This window comes from Schistocerca gregaria, chromosome 1 (genome assembly GCF_023897955.1).
Source record: "Schistocerca gregaria isolate iqSchGreg1 chromosome 1, iqSchGreg1.2, whole genome shotgun sequence".
NCBI lineage: Eukaryota > Metazoa > Arthropoda > Insecta > Orthoptera > Acrididae > Schistocerca > Schistocerca gregaria.
The window spans coordinates 1,107,039,564-1,107,057,006 of NC_064920.1; the positions used below are offsets into that span (position 1 = coordinate 1,107,039,564).

A 17,443-nucleotide genomic window follows, 5' to 3' on the forward strand; every position below is an offset into this window, starting at 1 on the left:
ATGTTAGTATTTTGCAACCGCAACTTATTAAACGGCCACGGCCTTGTTTTGACTTAGGTCTTTCAGTGCTCTGTCAAATTCTTCACACAGTATCATATCTCAAATTTCATCTTCATCTGCATCCTCTTCCATTTCCATAATATTGCCCTCAAGTACATTGCCCTTGTATAGACCCTCTATATACTCCTTCCACCTTCCTGCTTTCCCTTCTTTGCTTAGGACTGGTGTTCCATCTGAGCTCTTGATATTCATACAGGTGCTTCTCTTTTCTCCAAAGATCTCTCTAATTTTTCTGTAGGCAGTATCTATCTTATCCCTAGTGATACATGCTTCTACATCCTGAGAAGGAAAGTTGCTACTCACCACATAGCGGAGGTGCTTCTACATCCTTACATTTGTCATCTACTTATCCTTGCTTAGCCATTTTGTAACTCCTGTCAATCTCATTTTTGAGACGTTTGTACTCCTTTTTGCCCACTTCATTTGCTGCATTTCTATATTTTCTCCTTTCGTCAGTTAAATTCAGTATCTCTTCTGTTACCCATGGATTTCTACTAGCCCTCATCTTTTTGCCTACTTGATGCTCTGCTGTCTTCACTATTTCATCTCTCAACAATATCCATTCTTCTTCTACTGTATCTCTTTCCCCTGTTCTTGTCAGTCGTTCCCTAATGCTCTCTCTGAAACTCTCTATAACCTCTGTTTTTTTTCTCATTTTATCCAGGTCTCATCTCCTTAAATTCCTACATTTTTGGTTTCTTCAGTTTTAGTCTACAGTTCATAACCAATAAATTGTGGTCAGAGTCTTCATCTGCCCCTGGAAATGTTGTACACTTTGAAACCTGGTCCCTAAATCTCTGCCGTACCATTATATAGTCTATCTGAAAACTTCCAGTGTCTCCAGGCCTCTTCCACATATACAACCTACTTTCATGATTCTTAAACCAAGTGGTACCTATGATTAAGTTATGCTCTGTGCAAAATTCTGCCAGGCAGTTTTCTCTTTCATTCCTTACCCCCATTCCATATTCACCTGCTACTTTTCCTTCTCTTCCTTTTCCTACTATTAAATTCCAGTCCCCCATGACTATTAATTTTCATCTCCCTTAACTATCTGAATAATTTATTTTATCGCATCATACATTTCGTCAATTTCATCACCATCTGCGGAGCTGGTTATCATATAAACTACTGTGGTAGGCATGTGCTTTGTGTCTATCTTGGCTGCAATAATGTGTTCACTACGCTGTTGGTAGTAGCTTATCCGCTTTCCTTTTTTTTTTTTAATTTCAAAAAAATCCATCAGGAAATTTTGGGGTGTTTCTGGAAAAAAAAGAATGATCCATAAATAAAGTAAATTCAATAAGATATGATGACTTTAACACAGACTTTCTCAGCAAATGTAGAAAGGGAGCCACCCTCCAGTTAATCTCATAAAATCGTGTAATCATACTGTTACAGTAAATCTCACAACAAGAATAATGCCAACCAGTTAGACAGCTTTGGATTGAATCCTGACAGATACAGAGAAATTTAAGTGGGCTATAAAGCTATTCAGTACATAATTCAATGACCATGAAGCTTGTAATAACTACTATCACCATTGAAGGTGGTCAGGCAAATAACAAAATACTAAAGGTGAAACATGTGATGCTCAATCATGAAAGCTTAAACTATTTTATTTCATTATTGCACAGTGAAGATTGGTCTCCTGTCTATGAAACACAACATTCTGATACATCCTTCTGTTTGACAATGGTAAATATCAGAAGTAATACAAAAGCAATGGATGCATCTCTAAACAAATTAGAACTTATTGCCAAAAAATGAGGGAACTGCTTCAGATCTGCAATGAAAATAATGTTACAGCAGATATGCGTACTCAGTATAAAATGTAGATAAAAATTGTGCATAAGGTTACAAAGCAAGCAAAAATATGTACGATGATAGGTATATAACAATGTACAAGTAAAGTGAAAGCTATGCGGAAAATTATTAAAAAAAAAAAAAAAAAGGAAAAGGGCAAACATATGAAACCAATGAGAATATTGTCTATACACAAAATGATAAAACTGTTCCAGAACCTAGTGAAACAGCAAATATATTCAACTGTTAATTCAATGGAATAGCTGAAATTTAACCAGTTCCTATCCACTGTCGGACTATGTCCAACACTACTATTTTCTGCTACATCTCCAATATCGGATGATGTCCAACATGTTTCCATTATTGTGCTTTCTGTCCACTCCATTTTTATATTTTCTAGACACATGGCAGCAATTAGTATGAAGATCTGACTACTCAAAGCTGTTACAAAATGTGTAAGTGACGATGATATTGCCAGGTCGCTTCTCGAAGACAGTGAGGACGGAAGAGAATTCAGTGATGAAAGTGATGGAAGGAAACTTCTACCATGTCCAGTGATATAAGTTCTTGTGAATCTGAACCTTCTGATGGGAGTGGACAGTGATGAAAACACAAAACTTTTAGCAGATACTTGGAAAGTTTATCATAATGGTGATGGTGATTTTGTAAAGTTCTTTCTTTTTTTTCATGCAACAAGGTTTTACCATTCCTCATGGTGTTCAACAAATATCAAAACTTGAATATTTCCAACTCTTCTCCACTGGCAATTTTATTAGTGAAGTTGTGAATGCCACAAATATGTATGCTAATGACAAGAAACAGAAAATCACTCCACTTACGAAACACCCCTGTGCCACTCATGGAGATGTTCTGTTAGAAGAATTGAAAGCTTTTCTTGGTGTGATATTTAACATGACTGAGAATTTGAAGGCAGAATTAGTTGACTATTTTACAGAACACTGGCTGGAATGAACTCCATTTTTCAAGGATTATTTTCTTGTCTCCTTTTTGTTTTTATTCTTTTTCAAATATATTGGATGGTGCATTTAGTTCCACCTGTCACAGCTCAGGGGTGTCAAAGTATGAGAGGGAGCAAGGTGAAGATTCTTAGTGAGTGTATTGACAGTAAATGCAAAATGCAAAAAGCTTGATGTACCAAAAAGAAATGTGGTTATAGATGTGCGCACAGTAGGAGTCAAAAGAAGAATTCAGTTCAAGTGCTACAGTTTAAAGAAGCCTATGAAATGTGGTTTACAAATTTTCTGTCTGTGTTAATCAGAAAACAATTATGTTTGGTTCATTTGGCACAGCAATTGCTAGCTTGTACAGGTGCTTCAGGCTATCACATTTTTACTGACAGGTTCTACCCAAGCCCTCCCTTTGTTAGGGAATTGCACAAAATTTCATCTAACACATACAGTTATGCCTTATTTTCCATGTGATTTGGAGAAGACAAAACTTGCTGAATATGAGTTGTGTGCCTATCAAAGTGAGATGAAAACTGTGTCTTTCATTCCATAACAAGAGGTCAATGACTCTGTTGAGTACATTCTTTTGCCCTCAGATCCAGTTGGTTACTGGGTATAGGCAGAAAGAGCCTGTGCAGTTCATGAAAAATACTGTTAGTTTGGAATACTCAAAGTTTACAAGAGGAGTGGACAGGACTGATCTGTACTATGGTTGTTGTGATTTTACAAGGCATCCCTACAAATGGTTGGAAGAAGTATTCTTCCAACTGATGGAAGTTACTGTTGTGAACAGTTGTATTCTTTACTCAATAGACAACAACAAATGTGGGGAACAACTGCAGACTCACCTTTCCCACAGAAAGTATCTAATCAGAGAGCTAGTTGGCCAGATGAGAAATAAAATTCAAAGAAAAGAGGAGGACCACTATCGTCTGACACTGAGGGAAGACTAAGTGGGAAGATTTGTAGCAAATGCATGGGAAAAGAGGGAAGAAGGGAAACATTTTCTATTACAAAACATAGTTGCCTGGACTTAGTGGGAGAATGTTTTAAAAAGTACCATACAGAAAAAATTATCAACAACCATAAACAAAGACCAATGTAGTTTCTGTGGTGTCGCCGCAAGGCACCACACTTGCTAGGTTGTAGGCTTTAAATTGGCCACAGTCCGTCAGTACACATCGGACCTGTGAGTTGCCGCTGTTGACGCTAGCAGACCGAGACAAGCTAGCGCACTGGCCAGTTCTACAGCTGACTTTAACAAGAATGGTTCACAGGTTATAGCTACAGAGATCTCGTTTGCAGAGACGCTAGTTATCATAGCCTTCAGCTAAGTCAGTAGCTATGTCCTAGCCAGGTGCCACATACAGTTTATGCATTGACGATTGATCTATATGTGTGAAGCAGTCAGAATTGTAAAGAAGTATTCACAGTTCAATCTATGTTGAACTACATACATCTTGTGATAATTGTTCTTTTTAGTGACTAGAGTTAAGTCCAATATCATCTTGTACAGTGTACTACATATGATCAAAGTACTAAATAAATAATGAAATTATGATATTGTTTCAGTTTTGTGGTCATGCAGATATGTCTACAAACCTTCCTCAAGGGACTCAGTTGACATTAGTGAGTGCTACAATGCCAACAAGCCTGCCAAGTATTTTAGGACAGCTGATTGAGGTTTGTGGTATTATAGTATAAAGTTTGTTAGCTTATGGGCTCATGAGAAAGTGCTTTGAAGTGAAACAAATTTAAAACATCTAACAGTGCTGTGTTATATAATTAGCAAATAAATTCCTTCTTATATTGACTCAGTACTTTTGTATTTAAGTAGAAAGTTTAGGGCATGGAGGAGGAGAAAGAGGAGGAGATAGATAGTAATATCTGATGACTTAGTCGTAATCAGAAATCAAGACGTATGGAATATTTAACACCATTTTCGATACTCTGCTTTGCGGTACACTGTAATCTTACTTGTACCACCACCTTGTGTAGACAACGTGTATGTGTATTTTTACACAGGTCATTGGCTGACATCAACACTCATTAACTTGGAAACATATTTTTCTTAAAAGGTATTGCTCAGGACAACCAACCCTGCAATATTCTTATGAGTTTTTTCAGACTGTTTCTGAGCGCCCTGTATGTGATACATAAAAAAGTCTACTCACTAAGCTTCCCATGTGCAGTCTTCGGACCACGAGCCTTTGAATCTCAGAACTTAATCCTTGTCTCCTGATGGCAATAATAATCCAGTATTACTGAAAATGTTACCCCAGAATCTCCTAGTTCTAGGAGAGGTTGGTTGTCTATGATAATGCCAGTGTGATTTCCCAATATCTTGAGTACTGTTGTTCATTGAGAATTTTAGTCTGTGGCAGCTGACCTCCATAGACGGTGGCTTTGTTTAGTTTGCCTAATATAGCCTGCTGGAACCTCTTTATAGTGACAGGGAACTAATGTAGTGTACTGGAGAGCAATGTCGACCAGGGTATGATGATGGGCTCTATCCTGCAGGTTGGCTGTAGTCTTTTGCAGTTACGTGTATAGAACTGCCTGGTTGTCAATGTCTTGTAACATAACACTCTTCTTCCTTCTTTACAGTAGCACCCACAATCAAACCATACAAGCATGTTGCCCTATATTCTCCAAGTATCTGCACATTGATCAAATTAGGAGGGCCAGTGTCTTCAAGAACTTGGATATCATTTGATGGTTTCCAACTCCATTCCTATATGTAGGTTTGATGTGTAGAGATCAGTGCCAGTGATGAATGCACCTCTTCTGAAATTAATTATACTACTTCTTGCTAATGGCTGCATTTGACAAGTAATGTTGCTGTGTTTGGCCATTTGGCCATCTGGGATTGACATTAACTGAGTCAACAAACTCACATATCTCTTCTCTTACCATTTACTACATTAAAAATATGAAGTCCTGGTGGTATTTCATGACAGCCATCTCTACAACATTTAGAAGTCTGTCAAATTTGTTTTAGCAAACTCTTTTTTTTTTTTTCAGTTGCATTGCCTCAATATGTTGGCACCAAGTGACGAAGTCCTCTTACTTAGTGACATCCTTGATATTCGTTCTCTGCTATGTTCTTCATTAGGTGTGAAAGTATGTTGGTTTCTGTCATGTTTGTCATCCACAAAACCTGTTAAATTACGAAACGCTACAAATTTATTTCCCAAGACATTTTCTTTTTGAAATGCAAAATATGCAATTTTTAATCTTTTAAATAACGTATTTAAAAAAAAACAAAATGTGATTGTAATATATGGTTGTGAATATAATTTTATGAAGAGATTTGCTTACTTAGTATGATCATATACTCACATGAATGTACATATTTGTTTCGACCAACATCAGGTAAGGGAACAAAATATAATTGGTTAACTGTATAAGATTAACTAGCAGATCAGGCGAATTACATCATAACATGAGACAACAGCTAGTAACTCATGGCTGAGTCATTGAAATATTGTTTGCAAAAAGGAATCATCATATCTGTTGGATGTCTGAAAGCATGCCATAAATCAATCATGTCAAGAAAATGTAAGAAATCCCGTGAAACAAAAATTTTGAAGTGTATGACATAGTATACTTCTGCACAAACAGCAACAAGTGATTATAGTAATATGTTGAAAGGTTAATTGCTTGTAGCACATTTTCATTGTGCCATTAATTCTAGGTAGACTCATTAAAGAAGGTGACAACTGGCTCTCTGCACCAAGTGATGACTCATATACCACAGAAATTTATTCGCTTGGGCAAGTCTCAGAAACCCGAGGAATTGCTTAGAATTGCAAAGTCTGATTCAAAATCAGGCATTCCACTTCTTATATTCAGGTGAGACTATTATTTTCAATATTTTCTCAAATCATTTGGTTCCCTTTTTAGTAATGAAGTGTTTACACTTTGTAGTAATTAAAAAACTCAAAACATGTTAAAGTTACACCAATGTGTAAAATTGTGCCTAAAGTTTTCTTGATGATTTCACAGCAATAAATCGTCCACTTGTGACTGGATATCCCTCTTCTTAAATGAGAATGGTGTTAGCTGTATCAATCTCAATGGCGCAATGCCTGAGGCAATACGAACTGGGAAGTTCAAACAGTTCCAGTCAGAGAGAGTAAATGTAATTTCCTGCACTGATATTGGATCAAGAGGTCTGGATATAGTGAGGGTTTGTATTTCTAACATATCATTTTAGATTGGTGTTATAATAAGCAAAAGATGGAAGACAGCTTAGGGTTTATCATTCAGTCAGTTATGGATCACAGGTGTGGATAGGACAAGAAAAGCATTTATCGGATTACCTTCAGTTCTGTTCTATAATAGGCCAAACATTTACTTTTCTGGTACTAAAAGTGATGTAAAAAAAGTCTTTTTATGATTCAAAGACTCTTCGTATTTCTCTTTTTGTTTTTAAGACCTATTATAGTTTTATTTATTTGTACTAGCTACCTTTCACATTAATCTTAATCTACATTTAAATTTAGTGACAGGATGTACCATTATGACCAGCTGTAACTATAAGCTTCATAACAAGGAAATTGTGGGGTGAAGTTATTGTTAGAATGCCTACTTTTTAAAAAAGTTTCGTACTTGAGGTTTGAGGATGTACACAATATATTATCTTCAAGCTTATTTTGGCACAAGATATTCTTTTTCCCAGAAAAGGACTAGACTCTGTATGCCATTAGTGTATGGGAATATGCAAAGTAACGTAACATTTTGGTGCTATTGCCTCCAAAATCAACAATCACTTGCAAAAAAAACAAACATTTGGCAAGGTCTATAAAAGCAATGTCCAATTAAAATTCTAATCTGTATGCATACCTATGACTTTTGAGTATTCAATTTCATATATTTTCTTTCTGCCATGACCAAACAATGGAAACTCCAAGTTTATCAACAATGTAGGAAAAGATAGATTGCTACTTACCGTAAAGAAACCACGTCAAGTTGCAGACAGGCATGATTAAAAGACACTCACCTCCCACATGCACACAACATTCATCAGTTAACACACACACACACACACACACACACACACACACGGCAGAAGCAAGCAAGTCTCTCTCTCTCTCTCTCTCTCTCTCTCTCTCTCACACACACACACACACACACACACACACACACACACACACACACACACACACACACGACCACCAATTCCAGCATCTCGAGCCAGAATGCTACACCACATGGGTTGCAAGCAGCAATTGGGGCGGGTGGGGAAGGGATGGTAGAGTATGGGTGGGAAGAGAGATGAACGCTGTCTGGTGGAGTGTGCAGGGACTAGACTCCAATAGGTGCAGTGCCAGGAGGTTGTGGGGCAGGGAGGGGGAAAAAGGAATGAAAAAGGAGAGGAGCGGGGAAAGACAGGTGGTTGCATTTACAGAGGACTGCAAATACTCAGAGAGTGAGACCAGTATGGGGAGAAAATGACAGGACATAGGGGGTGGAAACTGTCAGATGGAGGGAAGATAGGGTGTCTTATTGAAGATATTATCAGTGAACCTGAAGCACACCATCGGTTTGATGTTTTGGGAGGCTGGGAAGGTCTTCTCTAGATGGTCCATAAATAGGTTGGCATAGGAGGGTGCAAAGTGGGTGTCCATGACCATGCCATGGATTTGTTTGTATACCTTTCCTTCAAATGAGCAGTACTTGTGGGTTAGGATAAAGTTAGTGAGGTGTATGAGGAATGAAGTAGTGGGTTTGGAGTCTGAAGGACACCGAGGAAGGTAATGTTCAGTAGCGGTAAGACCATGGGCATGAAGGATGTTAGCGTACAGGGACAGGCAGTTAGTTGGAGGTGTTGATAAATAGTGCTGAAATTCTTTCGATGGTGGCACAATAACCAGCCATAGTGGGGCATCCAGGATTGTAAGGTTTGTGGATTTTGGGAAGCATGTAGAAGGTGTGTGTGGGGGGTGTCATAGGTGTGAGGAGGGAACTGGATTCAGGGAAGGTGTCTGGGAAGGGACTAAGGCTTTAAGCAGGGATTAGAGTTTGTGATGGACTTCTGGGATGGGATCACTCTAGCAAAGTTTATAGGTGGAAGAGGTGGACAGTTGGCGGAGGCCTTCTGACAGGTAATCACTGTGATTCATCACAACAGTTGTGGAATCTTTGTCTGCGGGTAGGATGATTTGGTCAGGATTTGTTTTGAGGTTCTGTATGGCTGTTCTTTCTTCTACTGAAAGGTTGGTGTTCTGAGGAAGGGAGCTGGGGAAGGATGGTGAGGATAAGTTGGAGGTGAGGAATTCCTGGGAGGTTGCCAGGGAGTGGTTAGGTGGGAAGGGGAAGGGCCACGGTTAGATGGTGGTATTAACTGGAAGAGACAGGGTTCAGTGTTGGAATTAAGATTGTTTTGGTTGGAGGAATTGGCAGCAAGGAAGTGCTTCCATTGCCGAAATTGGCAGAAGGAGAGTAGGTCGTTGACAAGTCCAGTGTGGTTAAATTTGGATGTCGGGCTGAAGGTGAGGCCTTTGGATTGGACAGAAACTTCTGTGGAGCTGAGGGTTTTGGTGGAAAGGTTAACAACAGTGTTATGGGAATATTCTGGCTCTGGATTTGGTGGGAGGTTGGTAGGAAGTTTTGGAGGATGTGGCAAGTTGGAAAAGTCAGCTAGGCAGGGTTTGCTATTGCTAGGCATCTACATCTACATCCATACTCCGCAAGCCACCTGATGGTGTGTGATGGAGGGTACCTTGAGTACCTCTATTGGTTCTCCTTTCTATTCCAGTCTCGTATTGTTCGTGGAAAGAAAGATTGTCGGTATGCCTCTCTGTGGGCTCTAATCTCTCTGATTTTATCCTCTTCGTCTCTTCACGAGATATATGTAGGAGGTAGCAATATACTGCTTGACTCCTCGGGGAAGGTATGTTCTTGAAACTTCAACAAAAGCCCATACCGAGCTACTGAGAATTTCTTTTGCAGAGTCTTCCACTGGCTTTATCTATCATCTCCATAATGCTTTTGTGATTACTAAATGATCCTGTAACGAAGTGCACTGCTCTCCGTCGGATCTTCCCTATCTATTTTATCAACCCTACCACACCGGTGAGCAGTATTCAAGCAGTGGGCAAACAAGTGTACTGTAACCTACTTTCTTTGTTTTCAGACTGCATTTCCTTAGGATTCTTCCAATGAATCTGTCTGGTATCTGCTTTACCGACTAAAATTTTATATGGTCATTCCATTTTAAATCACTCCTAATGCCTGCTCCCAGATAATTTATGGAATTAACTGCTTCCAGTTCCTGACCTGCTATATTGCAGCTAAATGATAAATGATCTTTCTTTCTTTATATTCACAGCACATCACACTTGTCTACATTGAGATTCAGTTGCCATTCCCTGCACCATGCCTCAATTCGTTGCAGATCCTCCTGCATTTCAGTACAGCTTTCCATTGTGACAACCTCTTGATATACTAAAGCATCATCCGAAAATAGCCTCAGTGAACTTCCAATGTTATCCACAAGGCCATTTGTGAATAGCAACAGTCCTATGACACTCCCCTGCAGCACGCGTGAAATCACTCTTACTTCGGAAGACTTCTCTCCATTGAGAATGACATGCTGCATTTTGTTATCTAGGAACTCTTCAATCCAATCCCACAATTGGTCTGATAGTCCATATGCCCTTACTTCGTTCATTAAACGACTGTGGGGAACTGTATCAAATGCCTTGTGGAAGTCAAGAAACACGGCATCTAGCTGGGAACCCATGTCTATGGCCCTATGAGACTCGTGGACGAATAACGCGAGCTGGGTTTCACACGATCGTCTTTTTCGAAACCCATGCTGATTCCTACAGAGTATATTTCTAGTCTTCAGAAAAGTCATTATACTCAAACATAATACGTGTTCCAGAATTCTACAACTGATCGACGTTAGAGATATAGGTCTATAGTTCTGCACATCTGTTCGACGTCCCTTCTTGAAAACGGGGTTGACCTGTGCCCTTTTCCAATCCTTTGGAACGCTATGCTCTTCTAGAGACCTATGATGCACCGCTGCAAGAAGGGAGGCAAGTTCCTTCGTGTACTCTGTGTAAAATTGAACTGGTATCCCATCAGGTCCAGAGACCTATCCTCTTTTGTGTGATTTTAATTTTTTTTTCTATCCCTCTGTCATCTATTTTGATATCTACCATTTTGTCATTTGTGCAACAATCTAGAGAAGGAACTACAGTGCAGTCTTCCTCTGTGAAACAGCTTTGGAAAAAGACATTTAGTATTTCGGCCTTTAGTCTGTCATCCTGTGTTTCAGTACCATTTTGGTCATGAAGTGTCTGAACATTTTGTTCGATCCACCTACCGCTTTGACATAAGACCAAAATTTCTTGGGATTTTCTGTGAAGTCGGTACTTAGAACTTTACCTTTGAATACATTGAACGCCTCTCGCATAGCGCTCTTCACACTACTTTTCGCTTCGTGTAATTTTTGTTTGTCTGCAATGCTTTGGGTATCTTTATGTTTGCTGTGAAGATCCCTTTGCTTCTGTAGCAGTTTTCTAACTCTGTTGTTGTACCACGGTGGTCCTTTTCCATCTCTTACGATCTTGCTTGGTACATACTCATCTAATACATATTGTACAATGGTTCTGAACTTTGTCCACTGATCCTCAACACTATCTGTACTTGAGATAAAAAACTTTCGTGTTGAGCTGTCAAGTACTCTAAAATCTGCTTTTTGTCACTTCTGCTAAACAGAAAAATGTCCCTATCTTTTTTAATGTTTCTATGCAGTAATTGCTTTATGATTGCTGATTCCCTGTTCTGCTTTAACTGTTTCAATAGTTCAAATAGTTTGGGTCTGTTTGCCACCAGAAGGTCTAATATTTTATCGCCACGAGTCGGTTCTCTGTTTAACTGCTCAAGGTAGTTTTCGGATAATGCACTTAAAAAAATTTCACTGGATTCTTTGTTCCTGCCACCCATTATAAATGTTTGAGTCTCCCAGTCTATATCTGGTAAATTAAAATCTCCACCCAGAACTATAACATTGTCGGGAAATCTACTCAAAATATTTTCCAAATTTTCCTTCAGGTGCTCAGCCACAACAGCTGCTGACCTAGGGGGCCTATGGAGACATCCAATTACCATGTTTGAGCCTGCTTTAACTGTGACCTTCACCCAAATTATTTCACACTTTCAATCTCTGTCAATTTACTTTGATACTATTGCACTTTTTATCACTATAAACATGCCTCCCCCTTTACTGTCCAGCCTCTCTCTGTGGTAAACATTCCAATCTGAGTTTAGAATTTCATTACAGTTTACATCTGGTTTCAGCCAGCTTTCCGTCCCTAGTACTATGTGGGCATTGTGACCGTTTATTAATGAGAGCAGTTCTGGGTCCTTTCTATAGATGCTCATGCAGGTAGGGTTTGCTGCTGTGAGGGGTGGATGAGGAGGAACACTGTGGGTACAATAGGGGTTGGATAGTAGTGCCCCGAGGCAGCAGCAGGATGTCAGCAGGTTGAATAATTTATGGAGGTGGCCTGGAGCAGTGGTGGTTCTGGGATTCCTGTGCCATAGAGATATGTTTTTGCAGTACTAGGTTTGTGAGGGCTAGGGATTGGTGGAATCTGAAAAGGTGTAGGTCATTGTGAAAGGAAGGGGTTGGATCCAGAGAAAGGAATCTTTAAAGTTAGGCCATTTGGGGGATTCCATGGTTTAGACATCATTTGAGAAACAGGATGAGAGACTGGGTTTTAACCAGGGAAAGGGATACTTTTTTAAACTGGTGCATAAAGTTGGAGCAAGAGTACGTTGTGGCAGGAATGGTGCAAAGGAAATGGGAATGACACAGAACTGGGCAAAATAGGTATTGATGGTTGTGAGAAGAGTTGGGTACCTAAAAAGATGTGTAAAGATGCGTAAAGAATATGTAAAGTCATTTAGAAACACACACAGATACACAGAGATACGAGATATACATCTGCTCTCCTTCTCCCGATCCCTGTAATGGAAGCACATTTTTTCTGCCAATCCCTCCAAGCAAAACCACCATAATTCCAACACTGAGCCCTGACTCTTCCAGTTTGTACGACCATCCAACCATGATCCTGCCCCCCCCCCCTCCCCCCTCCAACCTAGACACCTGCTGGTCACCTTCCAGGAATTCCTTATCTCCAACGTAGCCTCACCATCCTTCCCCGGGTCTCTTCCTCAGAACACCAACCTTTCAGTGGAAGAAAGAACAGCCATACACAACCTCCAAACAAATCCTGATCTAATCGTCTTACCAGCAGACAAAGGTCCCACCACTGTTGTGATGAATTGCTGTGGCTACTAGGCAAAGGCCTCCTTCTGTAAACTTTGCCATAGTGATCCCATCCCAGAAGTCCAACACAAAATTTAATCCCTGCTTAAACACTTACGTGAATCCATTTCCCTCCTCATCTCTATGACATCCTGCACACCCACCTTCTACATGCTTCCCAAAATCTACAAACCCAACAATCCTGGATGCCTTATTGTGGCTGGCTATTGTGCCCCCACTGAAAGACTTTTGGCACTCATTGACCAACACCTCCAACCAATTGCCCGTATTCTAGCCTCTCACATCAAAGACAGCATCCACTTCTCTCACTGACTCTCCACTGTCCCCACCCCTTTACCACCTGGATCCCTACTCATCATTGGTGACACCACCTCCCTATGCACCAACATCCTTCATGCCCATGGTCTTACTGCTATTGAACACTACCTTCCTCAACATCCTTCAGACTCCAAACCCATTACCTCATACACCTTACTAACTTTATTGTAAAACACAACTACTACTCATTTGAAGAGAAGGAAGATAAGCAAACCCTTGGCACAACCATGGGCACCCACATGGCACGCGCCTATGCCAACCTATTTGTGAACCAACTGGAGGAGACCTTTCTGGCCTTCCAAAATACCAAATCCATGGTCTGGTTCAGGTTCATTGATAGTATCTTCATGTGAGTGTTTTTAATTGTGCCTATCTGTAACTTGACATGTCTTCTGTATGGTAAGTAGCAATCTATCTTTTCCCACATTGTAGATATTCTTTATACCTTGCATTCTTGCTATTGGTGATGACACATCTTCTTTGTACAAAACTGTTTTTTTTCTGAGTTAAGTACAGAAAACTATTCAACTGTAAATGGCATTGAAAATTTCATTTATCATGATCCTCATCGAGCCAGCAAGATTTAAGTTTTCCATGGTTTCCCTAAATCACATAAGGTAAATGCTGGGATAGTTTCTTTGAAAGGGCATGGCTGATTTCCTTCTCCATCCTTCTCTCTTCTGGGATTGTGTTGCCTCTCTAATGACCTTGTTGTGTCATCTTATTTCCTTCTTTTGTCATCCCTTTTGACTATGGTGCAGATTGTTATGGTATGATGGCCAGAAATATGTCAGTACCTTTCAATATTATGAAAGAGAAAGTTGCTACTCATTATATAGCAGATATGCTGAATCGCAGATAGGCACGACAAAAAGACTGTCACAAATAAAGCATTCTCGGCCGGTAAGGCTTTAGTGAAAAATAGATCTCACACACGTGCGCTTGCGCACACACGCGCGCGCGCGCGCGCACACACACACACACACACACACACACACACAAAAGTAAGTGTGTGTGTGTGTGTGTGTGTGTGTGTGTGTGTGTGTGTGTGTGTGTTGTCTATTTTTGACGAAGGCCTTATGGGCTGAAAGCTTTATTTGTGACAGCCTTTTCATAGAGCCTATCTCCGACTCAGCATCTCCACTGTATGGTTAGTAGCAACTTTCCTTTTCATAATATTGTTACATTCCATCCTGGACTTTTCAACAAAGACTTCAAAATTTTCAAGAATAGTAGTGTGTGTTTATGAATATCAGTTGCTCTGTAGTTTCTATAGTCTTACTACAAATAACCATGTACCCAAAAATTGCAATAAAAGTGATATAACTCCAGTCCTAATCGGGAAGTGGAACCTCCTTTGAGTGCGAACATTCTGTTGTGGCCGGTGTATGGTGCGTGAAGAAGTATGGGATTTCAAGTAGACAAAGAACAATGTACTCTTTATTGAGAGTACCTGTTTGAGTAGCATAATTAGGCTACTGTTTGATGTTTGCTGAACAACAACACTTCACAGTTAGAGATAACACCTGGAAAGTAAGCACGGTCTTTAATGACTCACAAAGAGAGAGAAAACTTGACAAATAGCACTGTTGAAATCCGCAAGTCCGGGCTGGTGCACAGTTTGCTGTGGAATGGCTAAGAGAAGGGGGTCATTGTGTGCTTCACAAGATGAGCCAGTGGACACAGCAAGTATAAAATCTGGAGCGTATACTGAGTTAAAGCTTAAAGGAAGAATATGTGCTGTGACTAATGAGCCACTGGGCGCAGTTGGCATGAAGCCCGGAGTGGACGCTGAGCGAGTGCTGTTGCTCTGAAGGATCGGCCACTGGATGTGGCTGGCATAAAGCTTGGAGTGTCTGCAAATGCTGCTGCTAGTTGTTGAGTGAGGTTTTAAATAGATGGGTGAAGGAATTCCATGTGGAGTATTGGACTCGATTGCAGTGCCACGGTCACTGAGGTGAGATCTGCTGGCGGTGGGACTGGCTGTACATATGGCTGCCACAGGAGACACCGTGTACAATGAGCCAGCATGTTTTGTTCATTCTCCTCAAACTTTACTCACACCTGGTGCTTGCGCTGGCTCGTACTGACTTGCCACCATGTAGGATGGTTCCAGCAAATGACTGGAACCTGGTTATCTGCTGGTTGTGAATGTATGTCAGGTTGCAGAAATAGTAGGTGAGCAGTCATAGAGACAGTATTTCTTCCTTCTTAGGAAAGAGATGGTGGAGCCATCTTGATAATAGCTGAAGGTCCTGCATCCTCTGTTTCTTTGTCAGATACAGAGCACTTGTAGAATCTATGTCATTTCAAGTTGAAGCTAGTAGTCCAGTGTGGGCTAAGAAACTATTAAGAATGTCGCCACAATGTTTTTAACTGATTACCATATATTACACAAATGACATGTCTCTGTTAATGAGAGTGTACCAAGAGAATATGAATTGCAAAACTGGCAGACCAGGCTCAAAACTGATTTGTTTTTGTAGTGTTGTGATTTCACTGCATTCATATGAGCAAGTATCCAAACTGAGATAGAGATAGGAGATCCAAGGAAAAACAGTGTGTTTAATTAAGGGTTTGTTTATTGAGTGTGATAATTTTATAAAGATGTTAATCTAACTGTAGTAGTGGCTGCTATAAGAGAGGCATTTGCGTCACTGTGGTTTGCAGCACAAATGAGTGTGGATTTCTAGAAGAATGACCAACATATTGCTTTCTCCTATATAGATCTTGTGAAAAGGCCATGAAGGTACAACTAGAGAGATTTGAGCTCTTATGGAGACCTAGAAATCATCATGCTTCCTGTGCACAATTTGTGACTAGAACAGAAAAATGGGAAACAGACAATGATTCACAGAGTATGCTCCACCACACACTGTAAGGTGGCTTGCAGATTATAGATGTAGCAGACTCAGAATCTACAGACAAAGTACAGTGGTAGGTTCTCAAGACATTAGTGTAGTGTGATCACTGAAATGACAATGGTCTGGCACATTGTGCGGGTGTCTCCACTATCTCCACAAGAAATGTGTGAAGGGGTATTCTGCTGGATTCCTACAGCATTTGGTGACTTAAGTAGTGTATTACATAAGTCTCCATGTGACTTGCTACTTCTTGCCCCCCCCCCCCCCCAATAAATAATTTATTTCCCTTTGCAGTCCCCCCCCCCCCCCCCCTCTCTCTCTCTCTCTCTCTCTCTCGGCTACTTACAGGCTCATTCTTAGTGTGTTAAACCAAGTGAGTTGTGTAAGTGTATCATATCTACTGGAAGCCAAGTTGTTTGGGAGGCTTGCATATTTTGGGCATTGTTCTGCCAACAAAGTGTGTTTTCATGATTTCCTTATTTAATCTGACAATGTTTGTCATTTATTCACTAATTGCAAATTGTTTGGGGAGCTGTATTAGGTGTAAAAATGCTATCTATTCATGACACATGAACATTTGTGCCAGACAGGGACTTGAACCCACATTTTCCGCTTATTGCGCCTGGTTGCCTTAACCACTTTGAGTTTAGTTTTTGTTGCTTACAGAAAATTGGCAAAATTAATACCTGGGCAATGCCCCATTTGTCAGCTAGTAATCAATAAAGTTTTTCATGGTATACAAGACGCATCCAGAAAGTAAGTTTCACTATTTTTTTTTTTTTTTTTTTAAACAAAGATAACATAGTTACATGAAAAACTTTATTGGCAACATGTACAGCAATGTTTGAGCTTTTCTTCAACATAGTCACCTAAAGAATTGACACACTTGTAATATTGTGGGATTGACTTTTGTATTACTGTGTCGTAAAAGTCTGCTGTCAGTGAACGGAACCGCATGTGACAGTCATCTTCAGCTCTTCGTCATTGTGAAAATGCTGGCTGGTTGCTGAGCTCCATAATCTTGAAGCAATGGTTCTCCAGGATGCGCTGCCACACTAATTCATTCAGGTGATCATTGATGAGGGGCAGTCACACACTGCACTCTTCAACATGGA

General features: G+C 40.1%; 1 protein-coding gene across 1 annotated transcript in view; it reads left to right on the plus strand.

Moving 5' to 3' along the window:
* LOC126283145 (probable ATP-dependent RNA helicase DDX28) overlaps window positions 1–17,443 on the plus strand; it is a 72,820-nt gene that overhangs the window by 49,117 nt on the left and 6,260 nt on the right. The window contains exons 9-11 of the mRNA XM_049982249.1: window positions 4,407–4,517; window positions 6,532–6,689; window positions 6,843–7,026. Coding sequence (XP_049838206.1) covers window positions 4,407–4,517; window positions 6,532–6,689; window positions 6,843–7,026 — 453 coding nt within the window. The remainder of the gene's footprint in view (window positions 1–4,406; window positions 4,518–6,531; window positions 6,690–6,842; window positions 7,027–17,443) is intronic.